The sequence below is a fragment of the Rousettus aegyptiacus genome, unplaced genomic scaffold (assembly GCF_014176215.1).
Source record: "Rousettus aegyptiacus isolate mRouAeg1 unplaced genomic scaffold, mRouAeg1.p scaffold_m13_p_7, whole genome shotgun sequence".
Lineage (NCBI taxonomy): Eukaryota > Metazoa > Chordata > Mammalia > Chiroptera > Pteropodidae > Rousettus > Rousettus aegyptiacus.
The window spans coordinates 101,578,750-101,597,874 of NW_023416310.1; the positions used below are offsets into that span (position 1 = coordinate 101,578,750).

Below are 19,125 nucleotides of genomic sequence, written 5' to 3' on the forward strand. Positions count from 1 at the left end.
AGAGTCCCTTCTCAGAGACCCACCCCAGTAGCTAACTGCAATGCTCTCTTCTCTGCATCATTCACCCCACCACCACCCCCAGCCTGGTTCTGGCATCATTATACCTTCTTCTCCCCAACCTTGCTGTTGCTGCTATAAAATTTAAGCTTTGAGTCCTTCAACCTCTGGGCTTTTGGTACTCCAAAAAAATCTTTTTCTTGCTTTAAAAGCTCTGGGTCTCAAGTATCCATTTTGCAAATCAAGACCCAGGAATCTGACTCTTTTTCTTCAATTCAGCACTCTCTCCTCTAGAGTAATAAGATGGTCTGATTGTAGGTGGAAGGCTTAGAGTTTGGCAAAAAGGAGGAAGAAGGGGGTCAGCAGAGGAAGGTGAGGCTCAGAGAAGAGAAATAACTTGCCCAAGATCACATAACAGAGTTGCTGTGCTTACCACTCGACCAGGAGAGCAAGACCAAGAAAGTTGACACAGCAGCAGAGTGTAGTCAGGAAGCCTCTGACCACAGGGACAATATCACTTCTTAGCTTAGCATGCTGTCCTATGGGTTGGAACACATATCCAGAGTTCAGGGGCAAAGTCTATCCCATGGGTAGTGGGTACCTGAGAAAGGGAATGTGAGCTGTATTCTGGGCAGCAAAGTCCCTTTTAAATGCACTGATAGAGCTGGTCCTCCTAGGAATCCTCCTGTGAATGCTTTATGGGTAATGAAACTATTTACAAAAGAAGATCATCTCTGAAAATAAATTTACCATTTAAAAACAAACAAACAAACAAACAGATTTTCCCACCTGGACTGCTTGAATCTGAAGCCTTTAGCTTCCCTAGAGGTAATATGCTGGAAATAGTTATAAATCAGAAAATATTTGAGAGGTAGGGCTAAAATTCAATATCTGGGCTGTGGTAGCAGAAGCATAGCTGGGGCTGGAACTTCAGCCCTGCTCTGAAGGGGCTGTGTGACACTGGAAAATCCCTTCTCTTTGGTTTGATTTCCTTCCTCTACAGAATAAGGAGTTTTCATTACATGATGTATAGAGTCATTGAAGTAAGGAAGACACCTCAGCCTTCTTAGGTCTAGCTCTGGAACCAGTGGGAATTCCCCACCCCACCCCCCACCCGCCACACATGCCCTCACATTGAAAGGACTGTGAAGGGGCCAATCTTTTCTGACCTGGGCTGGTGTTTATGGTTAATGAGTGGGGATGAGTGATCCCTAGCCTCTACCCCACAGTCCTGTAACTGCCTTGTCCCTTGAGTGGAGGGTTTAAAGGAAAATAGGGTCGATTCAGAAAGTGTGGCACTAAATGAGTCACCTTTGACTGACACTGCTGGCCCTTTCTTAGCAGTGCTTCATCGCTGAGTCCCTACTACAGAGGTTTCTCAACTTACCCTGGATTTAAGAATCTCTTGGAGACTTGTTTAAAAGGCAGAACAACCTGCCCCCCACCCAAAAAGTCTGATTCATTATAGCAAGAAGTTGACCCAAGAATCTGCATTTTTTTTGACCCGACACCAATTTATTTTTTGGAGTAAAATATTTTTTACGTGTGTAGTATATTCATATAGGTTGGAATCTAAAAGGTAGAAAAGGGTATAAAGTGAAAAATCACCCCAAACCCTGTTCCCTAGTCACCTAGTTCTCCTCCCCTGAGGCAAATGATCCCTTGTGTATCTTTCCTGAGATAGTCTATGCATATAATAGTATGTAGGAGTAAGTGAGATCTGCATGTTAAAAGCATCTCTTGGTGATTCTAATATAGGGAGGTCCCAAATTTGGAAAAACATACACTTACTTTATGTCAGGCCCTGTGTTGGGTCCTTGGGCTAGATGTGTGTGACCTGGCACTGCACAGTCCTGCTTACGCTACTCAATAAGTTTTTAAGGTGCCACTTTGTATGCCATGGGCAGAGGGGGCAAAGGGGCTCCAGTAGGCCTTGCCTAGGAAACCTGAAGCTCAGGCTGCTGAGGGTAGGATTGTGTTATGGAAAAAAAGTATGAGAGCTGTGGGTCCTTTCATCTTCCTGTCATCAGCTGCGGCACCAGGCAGACACTGGATACCACGGCTTGTAGACAAAGACCTGGTAACCCAAGAAGCTGCTTGGCCTCCCTGCACAGGCCCATCCAATAAGAGCTGTAGTCCTCTGATTTCTTTAGGAGGCCCTGTGTGGAAGTGTCTGTTGTCTCCCTGGCGTCAGGAATACCATCACGTGCCTGTTGGTTAGGTGAGCTCGGCGCCTTAGTCTCCCAGGGAGGGGTGGCAATGTTCCCTAAGCAGAGAAGGGTAGAGCTGAGAAAAGTCCCTGACTGACTGGGGTTGGGGCGTGGGTTTTCAGCCCAACCCTTTTCCTTTAGAGTTGCCCTCCATCTATGGTTCCCATCGCAGCCTTCACGGAGCATCCCATACAAGAGTGTCCCGGCTGGGTACTGGCTGTCTGATTCCCTGCTGAATCCCCAGCCCTATGCCTCGCATACACAGAGGCTCAATAGACGCTTGTTGGATGAAAGAATATTCACTGCCAGCGAGAGCCCTCCTCTCTAGACTTGGGGTTTCTCTGCAACCATGGTTATTTTGGGCCTGGAGACCTCTTTCAGAAATCGATGGTAGGAAACAGGGTTAAGAGCGCCAAACTGTGGAGTAAGGATCCTATACTGGCTCTGCTGCTGAACCGTTGGGAACCTGTTCTCTCACATCTAAAGGAGAAAAAGGGTAACGATATTTCACCTCATAGGTTATTGTGAACTGCGGGCTAACTCATGTCAGATTCAGTGGAAGACAGAGGCCCTGAGGAGAATCTCAGAGCCGTGACTGCAAAACTCATGTGCTTTCCCTGACTCCAGCTTTCCCGTCTTAAAAAAGGGAGCAGCACCCTCTTCCACATACCAAGCTCAGACACCCAGACACAAACCCAGACCCCCCTCCCCCCCCCCCCAAACACACACACACACACGAGCGTTCTAGGCTTTTTGGGACTGGAGTCTTTACTGAACACAGCTTAAGACAACCCTGCCTGAAGGACCCTCGCAGGCCGCGGAGTACCCCGTCCAGTCCCCTGTTCCCTCTGAGAACCGCGAGCCGCGCTTTCAAGGGGTTAGGTTTAGAACCAAGCCCCGCCACGCCCGTCGCCTCTTCGCCCGGCCCCGCCCCTACGGCGCCCTGGTCCCGCCTTCCCCCCCACCCCCCGGTCCTCCGCCTGCCGTCAGGCGAACTCGGTGGCCAGCCCCGCCGGCTCTGTGACGCCACGGGCCTCGGGGTCCTCGGCCCTGCGCCGCTCATATAAAGGCCGACGCCGCGCCGCGCCGCGATAGTGGCCTTGTTCTCCGCTTTTCTCTTCTCGTGTTCGCTGACGCCGCCCCACTCTCGTCAGCCTCCGGCCCGCTGTCTCTTTGAGACCGAGCACCGTGAGTAGCCGCCGACCGAGCTGGAAGGGAAGGTGGCGCCGCGGATTGCGAGCTGCGTTGCTGCACTGCTGGGGCTTTGGCCTGCCCGAGGCGGGAGGCACCTGGGCCTGGCCTGCCCTCAGGCCCGGTGGAACCCGTTTTAGACCCCGTTCTCCGGGAGGTGCCAGCGAGTCCCGTTCTTTCACCCGCCCCTCAACTTGGCGAGGCCTCTTCTGGCTGCGCGTCGTCACAACTCCCCATGGGCGCTCGGGCGGGCAGCCGAAAATGCGAGCTGAGCCCGGGATTGGGCCTTCTCTGCACGGGGCTGGCGTCAGCTGGCGCGGAGCTCGGCTGCAAGGCCCAGGCTTGGGCCTGGGGCCTCCCTTGGCTTCGAGACTGCCGGCCTCGGGGACTCAGGGCGGGGATGGCAGCGAGGCTTTTAGTGAAGGTCCCTTGGCTGTCGTGAGCGTGCGTCGTGTTTGTTTTGGTGTCGGAGGGAGCGTGGCGGTGGTAGTCTGGGAGCGCTTGATTCTGGCTCCCGTGCTTTCTCTTCCTGGTCTCAGGCGTCTCTAGTCACTGGTCTTCGCTAACTGAGCTGGGACCGAATTTTTGTAGATAGCCGTCTGCTTCTTCTGAATATTTTTCTTATTTTGCCACAGCCTGGAGTTGCTGAAACACTGTTGTAATAGCAGATACCATCGTCACAGGGTGTGACTTATAGGAGCCCTAACTGTAAAAACTTAACTCAAGGTGTCTGACTTTTAAAGGGTTAGGAGGTTCACCTGCCTTGGTTTAGTTTTTAATGGAAACTTCAGGTTTGGGTTTTGGGTTATAAATTTTTTATCAGAGCGTCACAATAGAATGTGTCATAGAGCAATGCAGACTTCTCTCCACTCCGCCCTCTAGAAAGGTGTCAGAATTTCGGGTCCCTTAGAACAGTTTTTTTCTTTATAATGATAGAACCCTCTTCATGCCACCCATGGAGTGTGATTTAATTTTCAAGTACAGAAGTCTAAAGGATTGAAGGAATAGTCTTGGAAGCGTGTCAAGTCAAAATTTCGTCCATTACTCTATAAAAATTTTGCACTGAATTCCAGATATATAACACTAAAAAAAAGACCTCTTTGAATATTGAGTTTAGGATTACAAAATGCATCAAATTACAGATTAGCCGATTGTCTCCCTGCTATTTAATAAGATCTCAACTCCCTTAAGAGTAACCTACCTAATCCACAAATTTGACTATGACTAAGCAGATCTTGTTATTTATTGAGAGTTATTTGAAAGAAGTAAGGAAATGTTGTTTTGCGATAAAGTAATTTTATCAACTGCATTGCCGTATTCGTTCATTCCAGTACTATGGAACAAAAAGAACATAGAATATTTTGTAATTAAAAATTGACTCACGTTAAAATATTTCCTTTGTGGTTCCTTTTGTTGTTGCCTGTCACAGGGAAGGTCCTCTGCTCTGGGCGTTATTGGCAAGCACTAAGCAACATGGAGAAGCAGACATTTGTGAATTGAAAAGTGAAATTCTGTTCTTTCCAGCCATGGATGAGAGCAGGATATTTCAATGCCTGGTTTATAAAACATAACTTTGTCTTTTTTCTTCCTTTCCCTAACAGCTTGTCTGTCTGGAGGATGTAGATCATTGTCTGGGAAAAGATGAATGAATGACTGTTTTAACTGATTTAATGAGTTTTAAGTCTTTGAACCTAAAATGGGTGCCATGAATGTTTTAAATGGCAAGTTCTGTACTTTCAAGTTAATAGTTACATCACGGGATTACGAATACATCAGAAGCATGGGCCTTTAAAGTCCACAGTTGAAATTTGAAAAGGTCTTGAATTAATTTTTAGTTGTTGCTGCCCTTCCCTCTTCCCCTCAAACTCTGTCCCCTAAGAATCTAAAGATGGTTGAGAAGTTGCCAGCTTTGAACTTTTAATTTTAAGGAAATAGGTAGGTGTGTGTGTTTGTGTGTGTGTGTGGATTTTTTTTTTTTTTTGCCAGAACTCAAGTTCTTTGAAGTTAATTGCTTAATTTTTATGTAAGAGGTGTCTTTTTCCTAATGACTCATAATTAATCTGAGTTAGTAAATACATTTTCAGAGCAAGTAATAGGTTATTACTATGAGGATTTTGGCAGAAGATCTCAAACTTGGACACCTGGACAGTCAGTAATGAAAGATAAAAAGGACTCAGATTTAATTTTTTTAATTGGGTTTAGGGAATTAGATCGACATCAGCTTATTCTTAAATCTTTTATTCTCTGGTATATGGTCTTGCATTGATCCAAACATAAATAAGTATATTCTGATCTACTCTTTGGATCTGAACTCATTTTTCACTGATAAATCTCACTAGAGGAAAATACCTATCTTAATTTGGTAGCTTTGTTTATTATGGACTGACCTCCCTCCAGTTTGTAGGTGGTTAATTATGGCAGTTAACTATGCAAATGGAGTAGTCATTCAGAGAGCAGAAAGGCTGGCAAAAAGAGTTAAGTCCATTTTAGATATATTTTGCATCAAAAGTGTGGAATGTAACTCTTAAATTTATACCAGTAACAAGTTCAGGCCTTAAAAGCTTCTGTTCTTAGAAATTATACTTTGAAAAAAATTTATAGAAACACTTGTATGCTAGACTGTGAATAGTCACTTACCGTATTTTCCAGGGCTGTATACTACAGGTCCTTAAGATTTTATAGTTAATAAGTTATAGAGGGCTTTTAACAGGCTGTAGTTGATGAAGTCTCATATAAAACTAATCTCTTAAATTTCAAATTCAGTGTAATGCCCTTTTTTTAGATGCCTTCAATTAAGTTGCAAAGTTCTGATGGAGAGATATTTGAAGTTGATGTTGAAATTGCCAAACAATCTGTGACTATCAAGACCATGTTGGAAGGTAAGTTGATTAAAAAATCCTTGGTCAGGGGAAAGGGGAAAACATAAGTTTGACATAACCTGCGAACATCAGATTTATACAAGTAATAATCTGTCATAAAGTACTTAGAGTATGAAAGGGTGATATTTACCTATCCTTAATTTAAGGTCTTAACTGCATTTTTCTGATATAGGTCACCCTTTCTGAATTGTTTGAATTAATGATTTTTTTTTTTCCCTTTTTAAATAGACACATAAGCTAACATTGAAATGACTTCCAAACCTCAGACAGTGGTGCATTTCTGTTTCAAGAAAATTTGGACACAGTTTCTAATGACAAAAATTCAAGCCTTTGGAAAAGAGATTCCTTCTATATGGCAGCTAAATAGAGCACCTTGTTTCAACAGAGGGAGTAAACCGAGTAGATTGTAAACTGAGTAGATGTTTGTTGGTTTTTTTTAAACCAGGTTTTTCCTTTGTCTATTTTGTTATTCCTCTGAAACTTCTGCAAAGTGTATGTGCAGCACAACAGAGAAGGCAGAAAAACATGATCTGAAACATTTTGAAACTTTTACTAGTTAACATGGATCTCTTAGTATTATTACCAGTGGGCTGGTGGACATAAATAGTATGTGAGACATACAAATCAGTTTGTAGAATTGGGAATAAACCTCAGTAGTAAGAAGGATGTTTTTCAGTACTCATATCAAATGTTTTTATGTAGGGAAGGTCTGTAGTGTAAAGATACTTAAGAGATACTAAAGAGGTACATGCCAAGCACTGGCTATATGCTGGTGAAAAGAAGGTAAGCGAGAAATGATCTTTGCTCTGGAAGGATTTATAAACTAGGAAGGGAGACAGACACCAAACAAAGCAAACTGTCACATGGTGTAATTAGTGCATTGATAAAGTTGTGTGCCAAGCAGTGCTGTGGGAACCTTTTGGCTGATGTTATTCTTCAGACTTATGGAGAAGTTACAGTGTGTGGTCCTAGTAAGGTGATATTTCAAACTTAGTAGAATTAGGATGTTTTGGGAGATTGTTCCGAGGTAGAGAGAATGTGTTAGAGAAAGTAAAATCGAGGTTTTACTTGGGGTTTTGGGGGTGGGATCATATTGTGATACTATAGCTAGTAGAGTTGAAGAACAAGTTTGAAAGGAATGAAAAAATGGCCTCAGGCTTGAATACGTTACATGTGTTTGAGATTCCTTTAGATCTTTGTAACAATCTGTAGGCAGTTGAATATGTGTTTTGGTCCCTGTTTTGGAGACTCCTGGAGATAGACTTATTTGTATGGTGGGGTATGAGAGTATATATCTATGGGGGTAAATGAGGTTGGCAGTTGGCCATATTGGGGCAGGAGTATAGAAGTCAGAAATGGAGAATCAGTGGAATAGGATTTGTGGAAGCCAAGGAAAGAAGGAGGCATTTTGAGATGACCAGAGTGATTATTGGATTCATATGCTGCAGACTGGTCATTTAGGATTTCACAGTTAATGAGTTAGAGGATTTCTGATAGCAGATATTAGGTGTGGTAGAGGCAGAAGCTGAATTGCAGAGGGTGTATCTTTTGTTTTCTTAGTAGGTGACTTCTGTTTTGCTGATACCAATCATGTGGTACTTAAACAGTCCTGTATCTTGGTAACCTACATACGTAGATCATAAACCCCTTGGTACATCCCACAGTCACTGTTTATCAGGTACCTGTTGAATGAAGAACTATAGTATGGTCACTAATAAGAGTGTGAAAGCATTGCAAGTGTCTCTAAAGGCAGGTGAGTAAGGCTTTATCTAGATTTAGAAACTGATACCACAATTGCTGCCCGAATATGTGCTTTGACAATGAAAGTGTTCTTTATTTCATCTTTGTTGGCGCCTGGCACAGTAATCTGTCCTGCGCTGCTTCAAAGAAGCATTTGTCAATATAAAAACATAGGGCTCCTTAATGGTTTTCTACACCAACTTTGATCACTTAATCAAGTAGACTGATAGCAACAGTTAAATGATTCTTCTCCTCCATAGCATTCGGGCATAAGAAGTGAATGGTTTTATCTTGAATACCAGTGGTTTATATAGAATTCTAGCCTCTTGAGGACTAGAGTCTTTTGAATTGAGTTCGGCAATTTACTGCTTTCCTTGTTTTGCATCTGCAGTATCTCTAATTATGGGAAAACAAAAATAAAACCCTTCTAATCACAAGACAATCAGAAATGAAAATCTTGGCTTCTGTACTTGTGGATTGATTTATTCAGGTCCAGGATGCAGTATCAGGATACAGGTGTCTTTCAAAGTCCTTGAAACTAAATAGCATAAAGGAATGACTATTGCTACTTGTACATTAGGTCTAAAAGCAAAAAAAAACATTGCAAATCATTAGTTTAAATGCTACAGAAGTAATCCTTTACAACCATAGGCCCTTATTTTTAATGTAACTTCAGCTTTCTTTCAAATGACGTTCGTATCTAAACTAGCTAGTCTTTGTATTAAGTTAATTCCTCTAAATCTTAATTCTCCAAACACAAATATTTTACATAGTGTAATTTTTTTCTCTATCCTCCTATTAAAAATATTTCATGCTAGTTCTGGAAAAGTATAAGTGGCTTGATCCAAACTGAGATATTTTCATTTTATAGTTTTGTTCCAGGCAGAGATGGGATTAGGGAAAGACATTGGTGGGAAAGAGAGGGGTGATGAGTGACTCCCTCCGTAAAGGAAAATAAGATACTTTTATGAATCTAAACTCCACTGGAACTGCCTGTAAAACTCAGTGACCTCCATGTTGTCAAGTGAAATCTATTTCATTCCTTATCTAGCTAGGCCTCTTTATAGCATTCGACAGTTGATCATTCTCATCTACTTTTGGCTTCAGGATACTTTCTTTGTTTGTTACCTCACTTGTAGCCTCTGTCTCTTCAAAGCCTGCAGTTCCCCAAGGCTTGCTTAATCATTGGACCTCTTCACTGTATCTATACTCATTCATTCTGTTGGTCATCTCATTTGTTTCATAGTATTGTAAACCACCTATACACTAATTCCCAGACTTACCTACAGTTCTGGTGTCTTTTGATTTTTAGACTTGCATATTTAACTGCTTAGCCTACTCTTGGATATCTAATTGGTATCTCAAACTTATGAAACTAGAGTTCTTGATTCACTGCCATCCAAAATCACAGCTCTCTAACAGCCTTCCCTATATCAATTAATAGCAACTCCATCCATGTAGTTCCTTATGTTATAAACCTTAGTCTTCCCTGACTTTAACAATCTATTTCCTATCTATTGGCAAGGCCTGTTGCTTCTGCCTTCAAAATGCATATGGAGTTGGACCATTTTTTCTTCTATTGCTATAAACCTTGTCTAAGCCACCATCTTGTACTTAGATTATTGCTAGCCCTATAATTGGTCCCCCCCTGCCCCCACCGCTTATCATCTCTTCCCAATACAGTAGCCAAAATGCAGAAGGCCCTATTACTATTAGGTCCCCTGTTATTGATCTCATCTGTTTTGTTCACCCTCACTAATCCTGCTCTAGCAACACTAGATTCCTTAATGATTTTAGAACATGTCAATCCGTTCAGAAGGCCTTTGCATTTGTTATTTCCTCTGCTTAGGTGCTCTCTATATGAGTTTATTAAAATGCATGATCTGTTGTATGAGGCATCCTGATCAGCTCTAAAATTGTACCAATTCCTCCCATCCTGTATTTATTGCTGACTCTCCACTGCCTATGGTAGCACCTGGATATATCAGGGACTCAGATGTTTGACTTGACACTGGCCATGTCAGCATAACTGATACTCTGCTACAACCAGTATGCTTTTGTAGTAACTTTTGGCCTATAGTCTTGGTACATGCTAACCATTAAGTAACTTTCTTTGACACCTCTTTTTAGTTTTGTAGAAACCTAAGGATGGACCCATTTGGTTTGAAAAATATTTAGAATCTTTAGGTAGCATGGACTTTTACATTAAGTTGTGTCCTTGGAGTTCACTAACCACTTTGAAAATCTGAAAGTTAGGTCTTTTTTACCATAAAAACCTATAGATTCAAAATGATAGGTAATATGTACATGGTGACTAACAAACACTAAAGGGTATACCCACGTTCTCATTAACTTCCCTAGACATAATATTGTCATCAGTTTCTTACATATTCTTTTGGAGATACTTTAAATATAAACATATAAGTATATTCTCATTTTTATTCAGATAACATTTCTTTTTATATCTGGCTTTTAAAAACTTTAATCTTGAAATTATACCAGTATATATGGAGCTACCTGCCTTGTTTTTGTCAGTGGTTGCATGATCTGTTGTGTGAGATTCCATTACTTGTAATATACTTGTCATTGTTTTGTTTTTCTAGCTAGAGAGTGTTAGTATAAAGAGTAAGGATAAAGGGTCTGGCTTCATTTTTTTCCCCCCAAATGGCTGCCCAATTATCTTAGTCACCTTATTAAATCATTTTCCTTCTAATTAAGAACTCTCTTGATAAAACTTTGTAGTTTGGGGTGGTTCATGGGCTTCCTGTTAGGAACCACTCATTTTAAATGTTGTTGAAAGAACTATTCTTAGTAATGTACTTTTTATGATCTTTCAGACAACATATCTTACAAGTTACTTGTTTAAGAAATAGCCTAGTTGGTACAAATGTTCTAATAGAGTTAGGAAATAATGGCGACTCTCTTCTTGTTTTCTTAGATTTGGGAATGGATGATGAAGGTGATGATGACCCAGTTCCTCTACCAAATGTTAATGCAGCAATATTAAAAAAGGTAAGGTAGCAAACTATACATTCGTATATCTTTTTCTTTTCACAATATTCTGATGATCTTTCTATATTGATTCAGAAATAGCTTTCTTTTAAGAAAAACTATATAGTATAATTATGACTCTATTTGTCGTAGTTTAACCAGGCCCTGTGAATATTTGAGTTGTCTAGTCTTTTTCATTAACACATTTAAATCGCTGAACTATAATAGTACGTACTTAGCAAAAAGGAAAAATTTTTGTATTGTTTGTGCACAGATTGGGTATGGCTCAAAGAAAGCTTGAGAACAAGAGATGCACTTTTGTTTCTTCAGTTGATCACCTTATCTTGTGTCTATTGTCTAAGCGTAAGTGGCTCTCCACATCAAATAGGATTTCAGTGTTTTCAGGGTGCATGGCTCCTTAACAGAGCCAGCCATTTCAATTGTATTTTCATCTGAAAAAACAGCAACCGGTTTTACTGGGGGGAAAACTGTCTAGGCTTAGAGAAGGGAATGGTTGACTCCAGTTGGCCCCTTCCTATGGGACTCTCCAAAAGTCATTGACCATGTGCAGTTTCATTTTACGCTTTCTTTTGACCCTGGTGTGAGATGCAGCTGCACTGCATGTTTCCATACTCTTGGCCACAATCATCTGTTACTAGTCTTTTTAAACTACATTGTGTAAAAGGTGATTCTTTTCTGAACCTGAATGTTTTTTACATGTATTATCGGCTATTTATATTTTCTGCATTGTCTGTTTTCCTTTGCCGAGGGAAAAAAGATATGGTAAGATATAGATAACATAAAATTGACCATTTTAACTTTAAGCATACAATTCAGTGGCATAAAATACATTTATATTGTTGTACAATCATCACCATTAACCATCTCCAGAACTGAAGGTGTTCTGGAGATCTTTCCATCACCCTAAACTGAAACTCTGTACTTGTTAAATAATAACTCCTCATTACCCGCTTCCTCCAACCCCTTGTAACCACTATTCTGTTTTCTGTCTCTGAATTGACTAGTCTAGGTACCACATATAAATGAGATCATACAATATTTGTCCTTTTGTGTCTGAATTATATCACAATGGTTTTAAAGTTAATCCATTTTGTAGTCTTGTGGGCTTTTTATAGAATTTCTTTATATAGAATTTCTACTAGTTTGCTTGTCGCATGTCAATTCATAGTATTTTGTGGCTTACAAGCTTTATATTTTAGTTAGCTCTCCTTTGTGGCTTTTGAGTATTGTCTTGCAATTAACATTATATTTTATAATAATGTAAAATGTTTCTAAAAAGACTTTTGCTTGCATTCATTCAAGTACCAGGCAAATTTTAGGTGTAGGAGGTACAGCAGTGAATCAAAAAGACAAAATCCCCGCCTTAACAGAGTTCACATTCTAAAGGTGTGGGGGAAACATACAACATGAGGAATATATCAAATGGAAAAGCTTTGGGGGATAGGTTGGTAGGTGGAGAGTTAGTTATTTAAAAAATAAACCTGGTCAGGAAATACCTTACTGAGAAGATGGTCTTTGAACAAAGACTGGCGGGGGAGAGAGTTCTGGTCAATGGGAGCAAGTGTATTGATGCTAAGAACAATCAAAGTAGTAGTAGAAAAGGTCAGAGTTGATGAGTTGGATGCTATAAGGCCACTTCTGAGAATAATGTTTTTTAAATCTATTTACATTATTATAAATATTTAAACTTTATGTTGAATAATCACATGATCCAAAAACTGTAAAAATATGTTGTAAAATCTCTTGTCTCTAGTCTGACCAGAAACCTTGTTAAGTAATAGCATTAATTTATCCTTTTAAGAGTTTTTTAATGCCTACATAAGCAAATACTAATTGTTGTTTCTTCCTTACAAAACTGAAATACTTCTTACAAAGCTATCGTTTATTTCATTAAAGCTCTTTATGCTTGGCTTTTCCTTCTAGAAATAGTCCTTTCTCTTTTTCGCATCCTGGCAGTATAATTTCTTGGCTCTGCTATTTTTTCCTCAGCATTGTTTATAATCCCCAGCATTGTACAATGAAAAAATTTTAATCATACAGAAAAGTTGAATTATACTTTAAACACCCATTTACTTACCAGCTAGATTCTACAGCGTAACACTTTTGGAGTTGATTTTGGCCTTTATGACAGTACGCATAGTCTAGCTGATCAGCTTCCTGAAAATATAATATGTTCATTCCCCTAGTAAGAACATCTGGACTTTTCCTGCTTTATTATTACATTGAATGGTCTTGTTCATATGCCCGGGTATTTAGAATTGCTTGGTGATAATGTATGCACATACTCAGCTTCACTGGGTAGAACAGATTACTTTTCAAAGGGGTTGCTCTAGTTAGACTCTCCAGTAGAAGAGTTCTTGTTACTCTTATGCTATTGCTAATTAGTATTAAAACCTTGATTTTTGTTTTTTTGTTTTTGTTTTTTGGCAATCTAAAGTAGTTGCATCTGAGTGTAGCATTAATTTTGCATCTATTGAGGCTGAGCATTTGACTATTAAGATTTCTTTTGTGAATTGCTGGTTCATATCTTTAACTTATTTCTTTGTAGTGATGTTTAAGATTTTATATTCTGTAGAGGTATTTTCCAGCCCTTGTTCTGACTTTATGTATCTTTTTTTGAAGCTTTTTAATGTGGTCAAATACAGTAATTTGTCTGCCGTCTTCACTTATATAAAATCTTCCACCCTCTAGAGTTGTGAAGATTCCTCAGCTTTCATTTTTGCTTTTTGAACTTGGCTAATAACTTTATTATTCAGGTCAACTTCTAGCTAGTTCTTAGTCTGGTGTAGGAATAACCTTGCCCCAGCAGTGGAATGAACACCTGTGACAAAATGCTGCAGAGGAATGAACTTTTTTATTGTAGGTCATTCAGTGGTGCACCCACCACAAGGATGACCCTCCTCCTCCTGAGGATGACGAGAACAAAGAAAAGCGAACAGATGATATCCCAGTTTGGGACCAAGAATTCCTGAAAGTTGACCAAGGAACACTTTTTGAACTTATACTGGTATGTTTTTAATGCATGCTACAAGATGTCTAGTTCGAAGCCTTTACTTCTTGTAGAGCTAACTTTGTTAAATTCATTGATACTGAATTTTAACACTCTCTGAACTCAAATGCAGTGCTATATTTAAATCCTCATATCAATAATCACATTAAATATAAATGGTTTAAATACCACAATTAAAAGGTAGAGATTGTAACATTGAATAAAAAAATGTGAGACAGCTATTCTAGCTACCAAAAAACTCACTTTAAATGTAAAGACATAATTAGATTTAAAGGGTGGAGAGAGATGTATTATGCTGTCATTAATCAAAAGAAAACTGGAGTGACTATTAAATACTTTTTAAATACTTTATTAAAATATTAATAAAGTATTAAAATATTAAAGATTTTAGAGCAAAGAATGTTACCAGGATTAAAGATGGTTGTTGCATAATTATAAAAGGATCAGTTCATCATTAAGATTACATAACAATCCTAAATATTTACCTGCCTAAAAGCAGAACTTCCAAAAAGTTAAAAAATAATAAAACTCAAAGGATAATAAATTCATAATAGAAATTTCAGCATCTGTCTCTAAATAATTGATAAAACAAGTAGAAAATAAATAAGGGTGTAGAAGACTTAAATAACAAACACTATTAGCCAGCTTGTCCTAATTGACATTTATAGAATGACATCAATGACAACAATACATATTCTTTTATAATGTGTACTACCAAGGTAGACATGTTCTGGGCTATAAAACAAGTCTCAAGATTGAAAGGATTCAAGTCACACACAGTGTATGTGTTTATGCTTACAGGGGAATTTAGTAATCAGTAACAGCTATCTGAAAAATCTGCAAATATTTGAAAACTAACATTTCTCAGTAATCTGTCAATCAAAGAAAAAATAAAAATTAGTATTTTGAACTGAATGGAAATAGAACACATGAAAATTTATGAGATGCCTTATAGTATTAGAGGGGGACTGATAGCACTAAACATTTATATTGGAAAAGAAGAAAAGTCTCAAATCGGTGATCTGAGCTTTTACTTTAAACTACCAAAAGATGAAATTAAACCCGAAGAAAGAGAATGTTAAAGATAAAAGCAGAAATCAATAAAAATGGGAAAACAGAAAATCAGAGACCAAAAGCTGATTCTTTTAGAAGATCAATAAAAGGTAATGCAATAACTGCTTTTGTCTGAATTCTTTAAATATTTTTGTCAAGATTTGACATGTGGTTGTCTACACTTGGATGTACACACATAGCAGTAGTGTCCATTCTTTAATATTTGAGGGAGTGTGTATAGTTTGCTTAAGGCAACACAAGGACTCAGAATTATAGAGGTATAACAAAGGATGTAAAAATATCTTTCACAGAAGAACTTGCCTCATTCTCCATCTGATTTCTTAAAATTAGCATTTTAAGCTTAAATTACATATGGATTACCAGTCACTAACTTTGGATTTAGTTTAAAACATCAAGTATATCTTAATGAAAACAATCACTTTACAGGCTGCAAACTACTTAGACATCAAAGGTTTGCTTGATGTTACATGCAAGACTGTTGCCAATATGATCAAGGGGAAAACTCCTGAGGAGATTCGCAAGACCTTCAATATCAAAAATGACTTTACTGAAGAAGAAGAAGCCCAGGTAGGTAGCCCACAGCTTGTTCTTGATCAAATGCTTTTTAAAAGAGAATGAAACCTGTAACGTACCAGGAAAAGAAGTGCCTGTATCAAGGAGTGTTGACTGTATTTGAGGTATAATAGCTACCTTTTGTGTCCTAAAAAATTTCTTTCTTAGAGGCGGGTCTGTCTTTGTAAGTCTAAACATTCAAATATACTGCTTTTTTTAAAAAAATAAACAGTACAGCACTGGGACCTTATGTATAAGCTGTGCCTTCAGAAAAGTGGGTCCTATGATGGTTGTGTGTTAGGACATATCAGAGCAACTTAGTGAATGGGGGAGAAATGAATGAATAGATCAAAATGATTTTGTTGACAGCTACAAACCGAAATAATGTGAATGAACTATTTGGATTTGTAGTTAGCTCTGGCAACTGAAGCTATAATTGCCCACTGCCTTTATCTTTTATTTAGTTTTTCATCCACCCCTTTTTGACTCACCTCACAGGTTATTGATCAATTAATTTTTAGGTAGTAATATTAGGAAAGACTACTTAAGGTACTTCCTCATATCCATCTCTTCTAGGTACGCAAAGAGAACCAGTGGTGTGAAGAGAAGTGAAATGTTGTGCCTGACTCTGTAACACTGTAAGGATTATTCCAAATACTAGTTGCACTGCTCTGTTTATAATTGTTAATATTAGGCAAACAGTAGACAAATGCAGCAGCAAATCAATTGTATTAGCAGAATATTGTCCTCATTGCATGTGTTGTTTGGGTACAGATTCCAAACCTATGGGTGAGTTTCTTCCAGTATGATCAAAAGTTTCTTTTTTTCTTTGCTCTAAATAAAATCGAACTGTGGGTTCTCTATAGAGAGTGGCATTTTGGGCTTTCCCTCTTTTTGTAAAACGATTTCTGTCTAGTTTATTGCCTAGTTAACTTTAGTGACCTTTTAAAAGTTGGCATTGTAAATAAAACAACTTGCAAAAGTTTTCTGAAATAGAATTAACAACATTTTTATTCATGAGTTGGAAGCTAGAAAAAGGGTATTTGAGGTAAATGTCTAGGTGGTAGTTATTAGGGTATCTTCCAGCTTCCTGGAATTAAGCAGTACCTCTGGTATTGGTTAAGCCCGTATGTATAGGGGCTTCCTTAATTGGATCTGAGGACTTGTTTTTGCATTTTTAATCCTCTCAGCTTTGAATATGTTGGCTAGGCACTCAGTTACTACTCAGTTTGTGGTTTTAGAGGAAATGTAACTAGACAGTTTGTTAGCTTTTCAATTAAAAGAGACAACTCTTATGGTAATCAGTGACCCTATGTGGAGAAAACTACACTACTTGCATGTAAAGAAAATTTAACCTTTAACATTAAAATGTGTGGCAAAGCCCAGAAAGCATCCATCATGAATGCAAGATCCTTTCAATAAAAAGTAAGTTACATAGTAGGCAGTACAGTTTGCTTTTGTGAACTTAAATGTGTCTCTTCACTTAAACGAGTTAAATTTATGTACTGTTCTTTAGCTGCAAGACTGTAGACAGTTCCTGTCCTGGCTGGCTCACTGGAGGCCGCTAACAATAGAGTTCTGATAGACTTCTGTCTCTTCCAGTTGTCATTGAAAAGGTTCACTGAAGCCAGTGTTTCAGTTAACTGGTGAACTCAGGCACACAGCTGCACTGCCATTGTTTCCAGCCTCTCCCCTACAGTAGAATGAAGTTTTCTTGAAGGTTTGAGATAGTTCACAAGCTTTTTATTTTCGTTCATTCTTCCTTGTGCTTCTTTTTTTCTTCTTTTCCAAGTTAGTGTTACCTGTATTCACAGGTAGCTATATTGTGTCCTCTTCATGTTTACTGTAAGCTGTTATGGCTCAGATAATTACTTGACAATAGCTTGTCTTTACTTCACCTCTTATTTGCCCCAAATCTACATTATTTAATAAAGTCCCAGAAACCGTCTCACATGCATTCCCATTTGTTGTCTATACCAGAGATAGCAAACTATAGCCTATGTGTGGGTGAAATCCAGCCCACAGCCTGTTTTTTGCAGTCTATGAGTTAAAAATAATTTTTACATTTTGAAAGGATTGTTAAAAAATATATACACAGACTATATTTGACCAAAAGCCTAAAATGTTTACTCTCTGGCCTTGTACTCAAAAAGTTTTACACAAAAAGTAAAGGGATCCCTGATTCCCTTTACTCTCAGGAAGTAAGCTTGTTTTCCATTTGTTCTATTCTTAGTGGGGAAGGTAACAGAGTTCAGTCCTAACCGAAGTGTCTCATGTACTAATTCCTGTTCTAATGGTCAGCTCTTGCAAAAAGCTTAACCACTCCAATTATATCCCTAGCAATATCGTGACAAACACAGATCTTTTCTGAAAGTCCAAAATTATTAGCATAGGCTATGTTTAAATTGAAAATGAAATAGCTTCTAGGAAACAGGAGCTATTACTATTGATTCCTGATCTGTATAATCCCCAAGAATTGTTAAAATTATAGGACAAAACTTCACTACCCATATTTAAAGGATACTCAGGTCTTTCTGAACAGATAAGATTGAGTGGACAGACGATATAGTAGTTCAGATTTTTGTTCCCTTCCTGACTTTTTTTAGACGATGGCCCTAGTCTTTAAACAAACAAAAAAATGTCAACCAAGTTTTCCATGCTGTTGCCTTACCCAGGGAAAGTGAGTAACTAAACCTGTCTTCAAAGGTGATACACTCACTCCGGCCTACCCTCTCACTTCTTAACCTATTCTAAATTGATACTGTGGTATGAAGTCATATTGTGAGGCTGGAATCCTGCTTCCGCCTCTTAGTGCCTACATGACCTGGATAAGTTGGAAATGGTAGTTACTTATAGTATGGAGCTGTTTGTTGGCGATGAAGACCCCAACCGTCCTTGGCTTCTCAGTTTTTCATTGACTGTGTCACTTGTGATAGAAGAATAAACCAAACTCATTACTACTATCTCTCTAACATCGTCATGGACTAAATAGATTCTAATAATTCTTAAATCATAGAAGCAAGTTACAGGCATACAGGCATACCTTGTTTCCTTGCACTTTACTTTATTGCACTTCACAGATGTTGCATGTTTTACAAATTGAAGGCAATGTCCTCCACCAACAAAAAGATTACAGTTTGCTTTATTTCAATGCTCACTTTATTGTGGTCTGGAACCAAACCTGCAATATCTCCGAGGTATGCCTGTATTTTATTTGCTTACCTTCATAAATCTACCTTTAACACATGAGGTAGGTATTGCTTTACAATTTTTATATTTTTTCAGAGTCACAAAGGCATCCCTATAAGTTACAGATGCCTGAGTGATGTAGCTGTGATTTCTTTATTCTACAACTGTTTGAACACACTAGCTTCTGGAATTAAGCAAAATCTATATTGTTACTTGGTGAACTGCCAGGACTATATAGCCTTGTAACATGTCATGGTAACACTGAGCTTAG

The 19,125-nt window shown here is 38.7% G+C and overlaps 1 protein-coding gene across 2 annotated transcripts; it reads left to right on the forward strand.

The window, feature by feature from the left end:
• Positions 1-3,238: 3,238 nt before the first annotated feature.
• Positions 3,239-17,613, forward strand: SKP1 (S-phase kinase associated protein 1). Of its 2 annotated transcripts, none has more exons than XM_016137656.2 (6): positions 3,239-3,395; positions 6,181-6,277; positions 10,956-11,029; positions 13,893-14,036; positions 15,540-15,680; positions 16,242-17,613. In XM_016137656.2, the coding sequence occupies exons 2-6, from the start codon at positions 6,181-6,183 to the stop codon at positions 16,275-16,277; spliced, it is 492 nt and encodes a 163-aa protein (XP_015993142.1). In that variant the 5' UTR covers positions 3,239-3,395; the 3' UTR covers positions 16,278-17,613. The 2 variants fall into 2 exon arrangements, with proteins under 2 accessions (XP_015993142.1, XP_036080030.1); XM_036224137.1 differs by lacking the exon at positions 3,239-3,395 and adding an exon at positions 5,101-5,119.
• The last annotated feature ends 1,512 nt before the right edge of the window (positions 17,614-19,125 follow it).

Excerpts from the sequence above, each read along its gene's own strand:
- SKP1 (XM_036224137.1), top strand. Across the intron at positions 11,030-13,892 it reads ATGCAGCAATATTAAAAAAG|GTCATTCAGTGGTGCACCCA; the intron begins GTAAGGTAGCAA and ends TTTTTATTGTAG. Across the intron at positions 15,681-16,241 it reads CTGAAGAAGAAGAAGCCCAG|GTACGCAAAGAGAACCAGTG; the intron begins GTAGGTAGCCCA and ends CATCTCTTCTAG.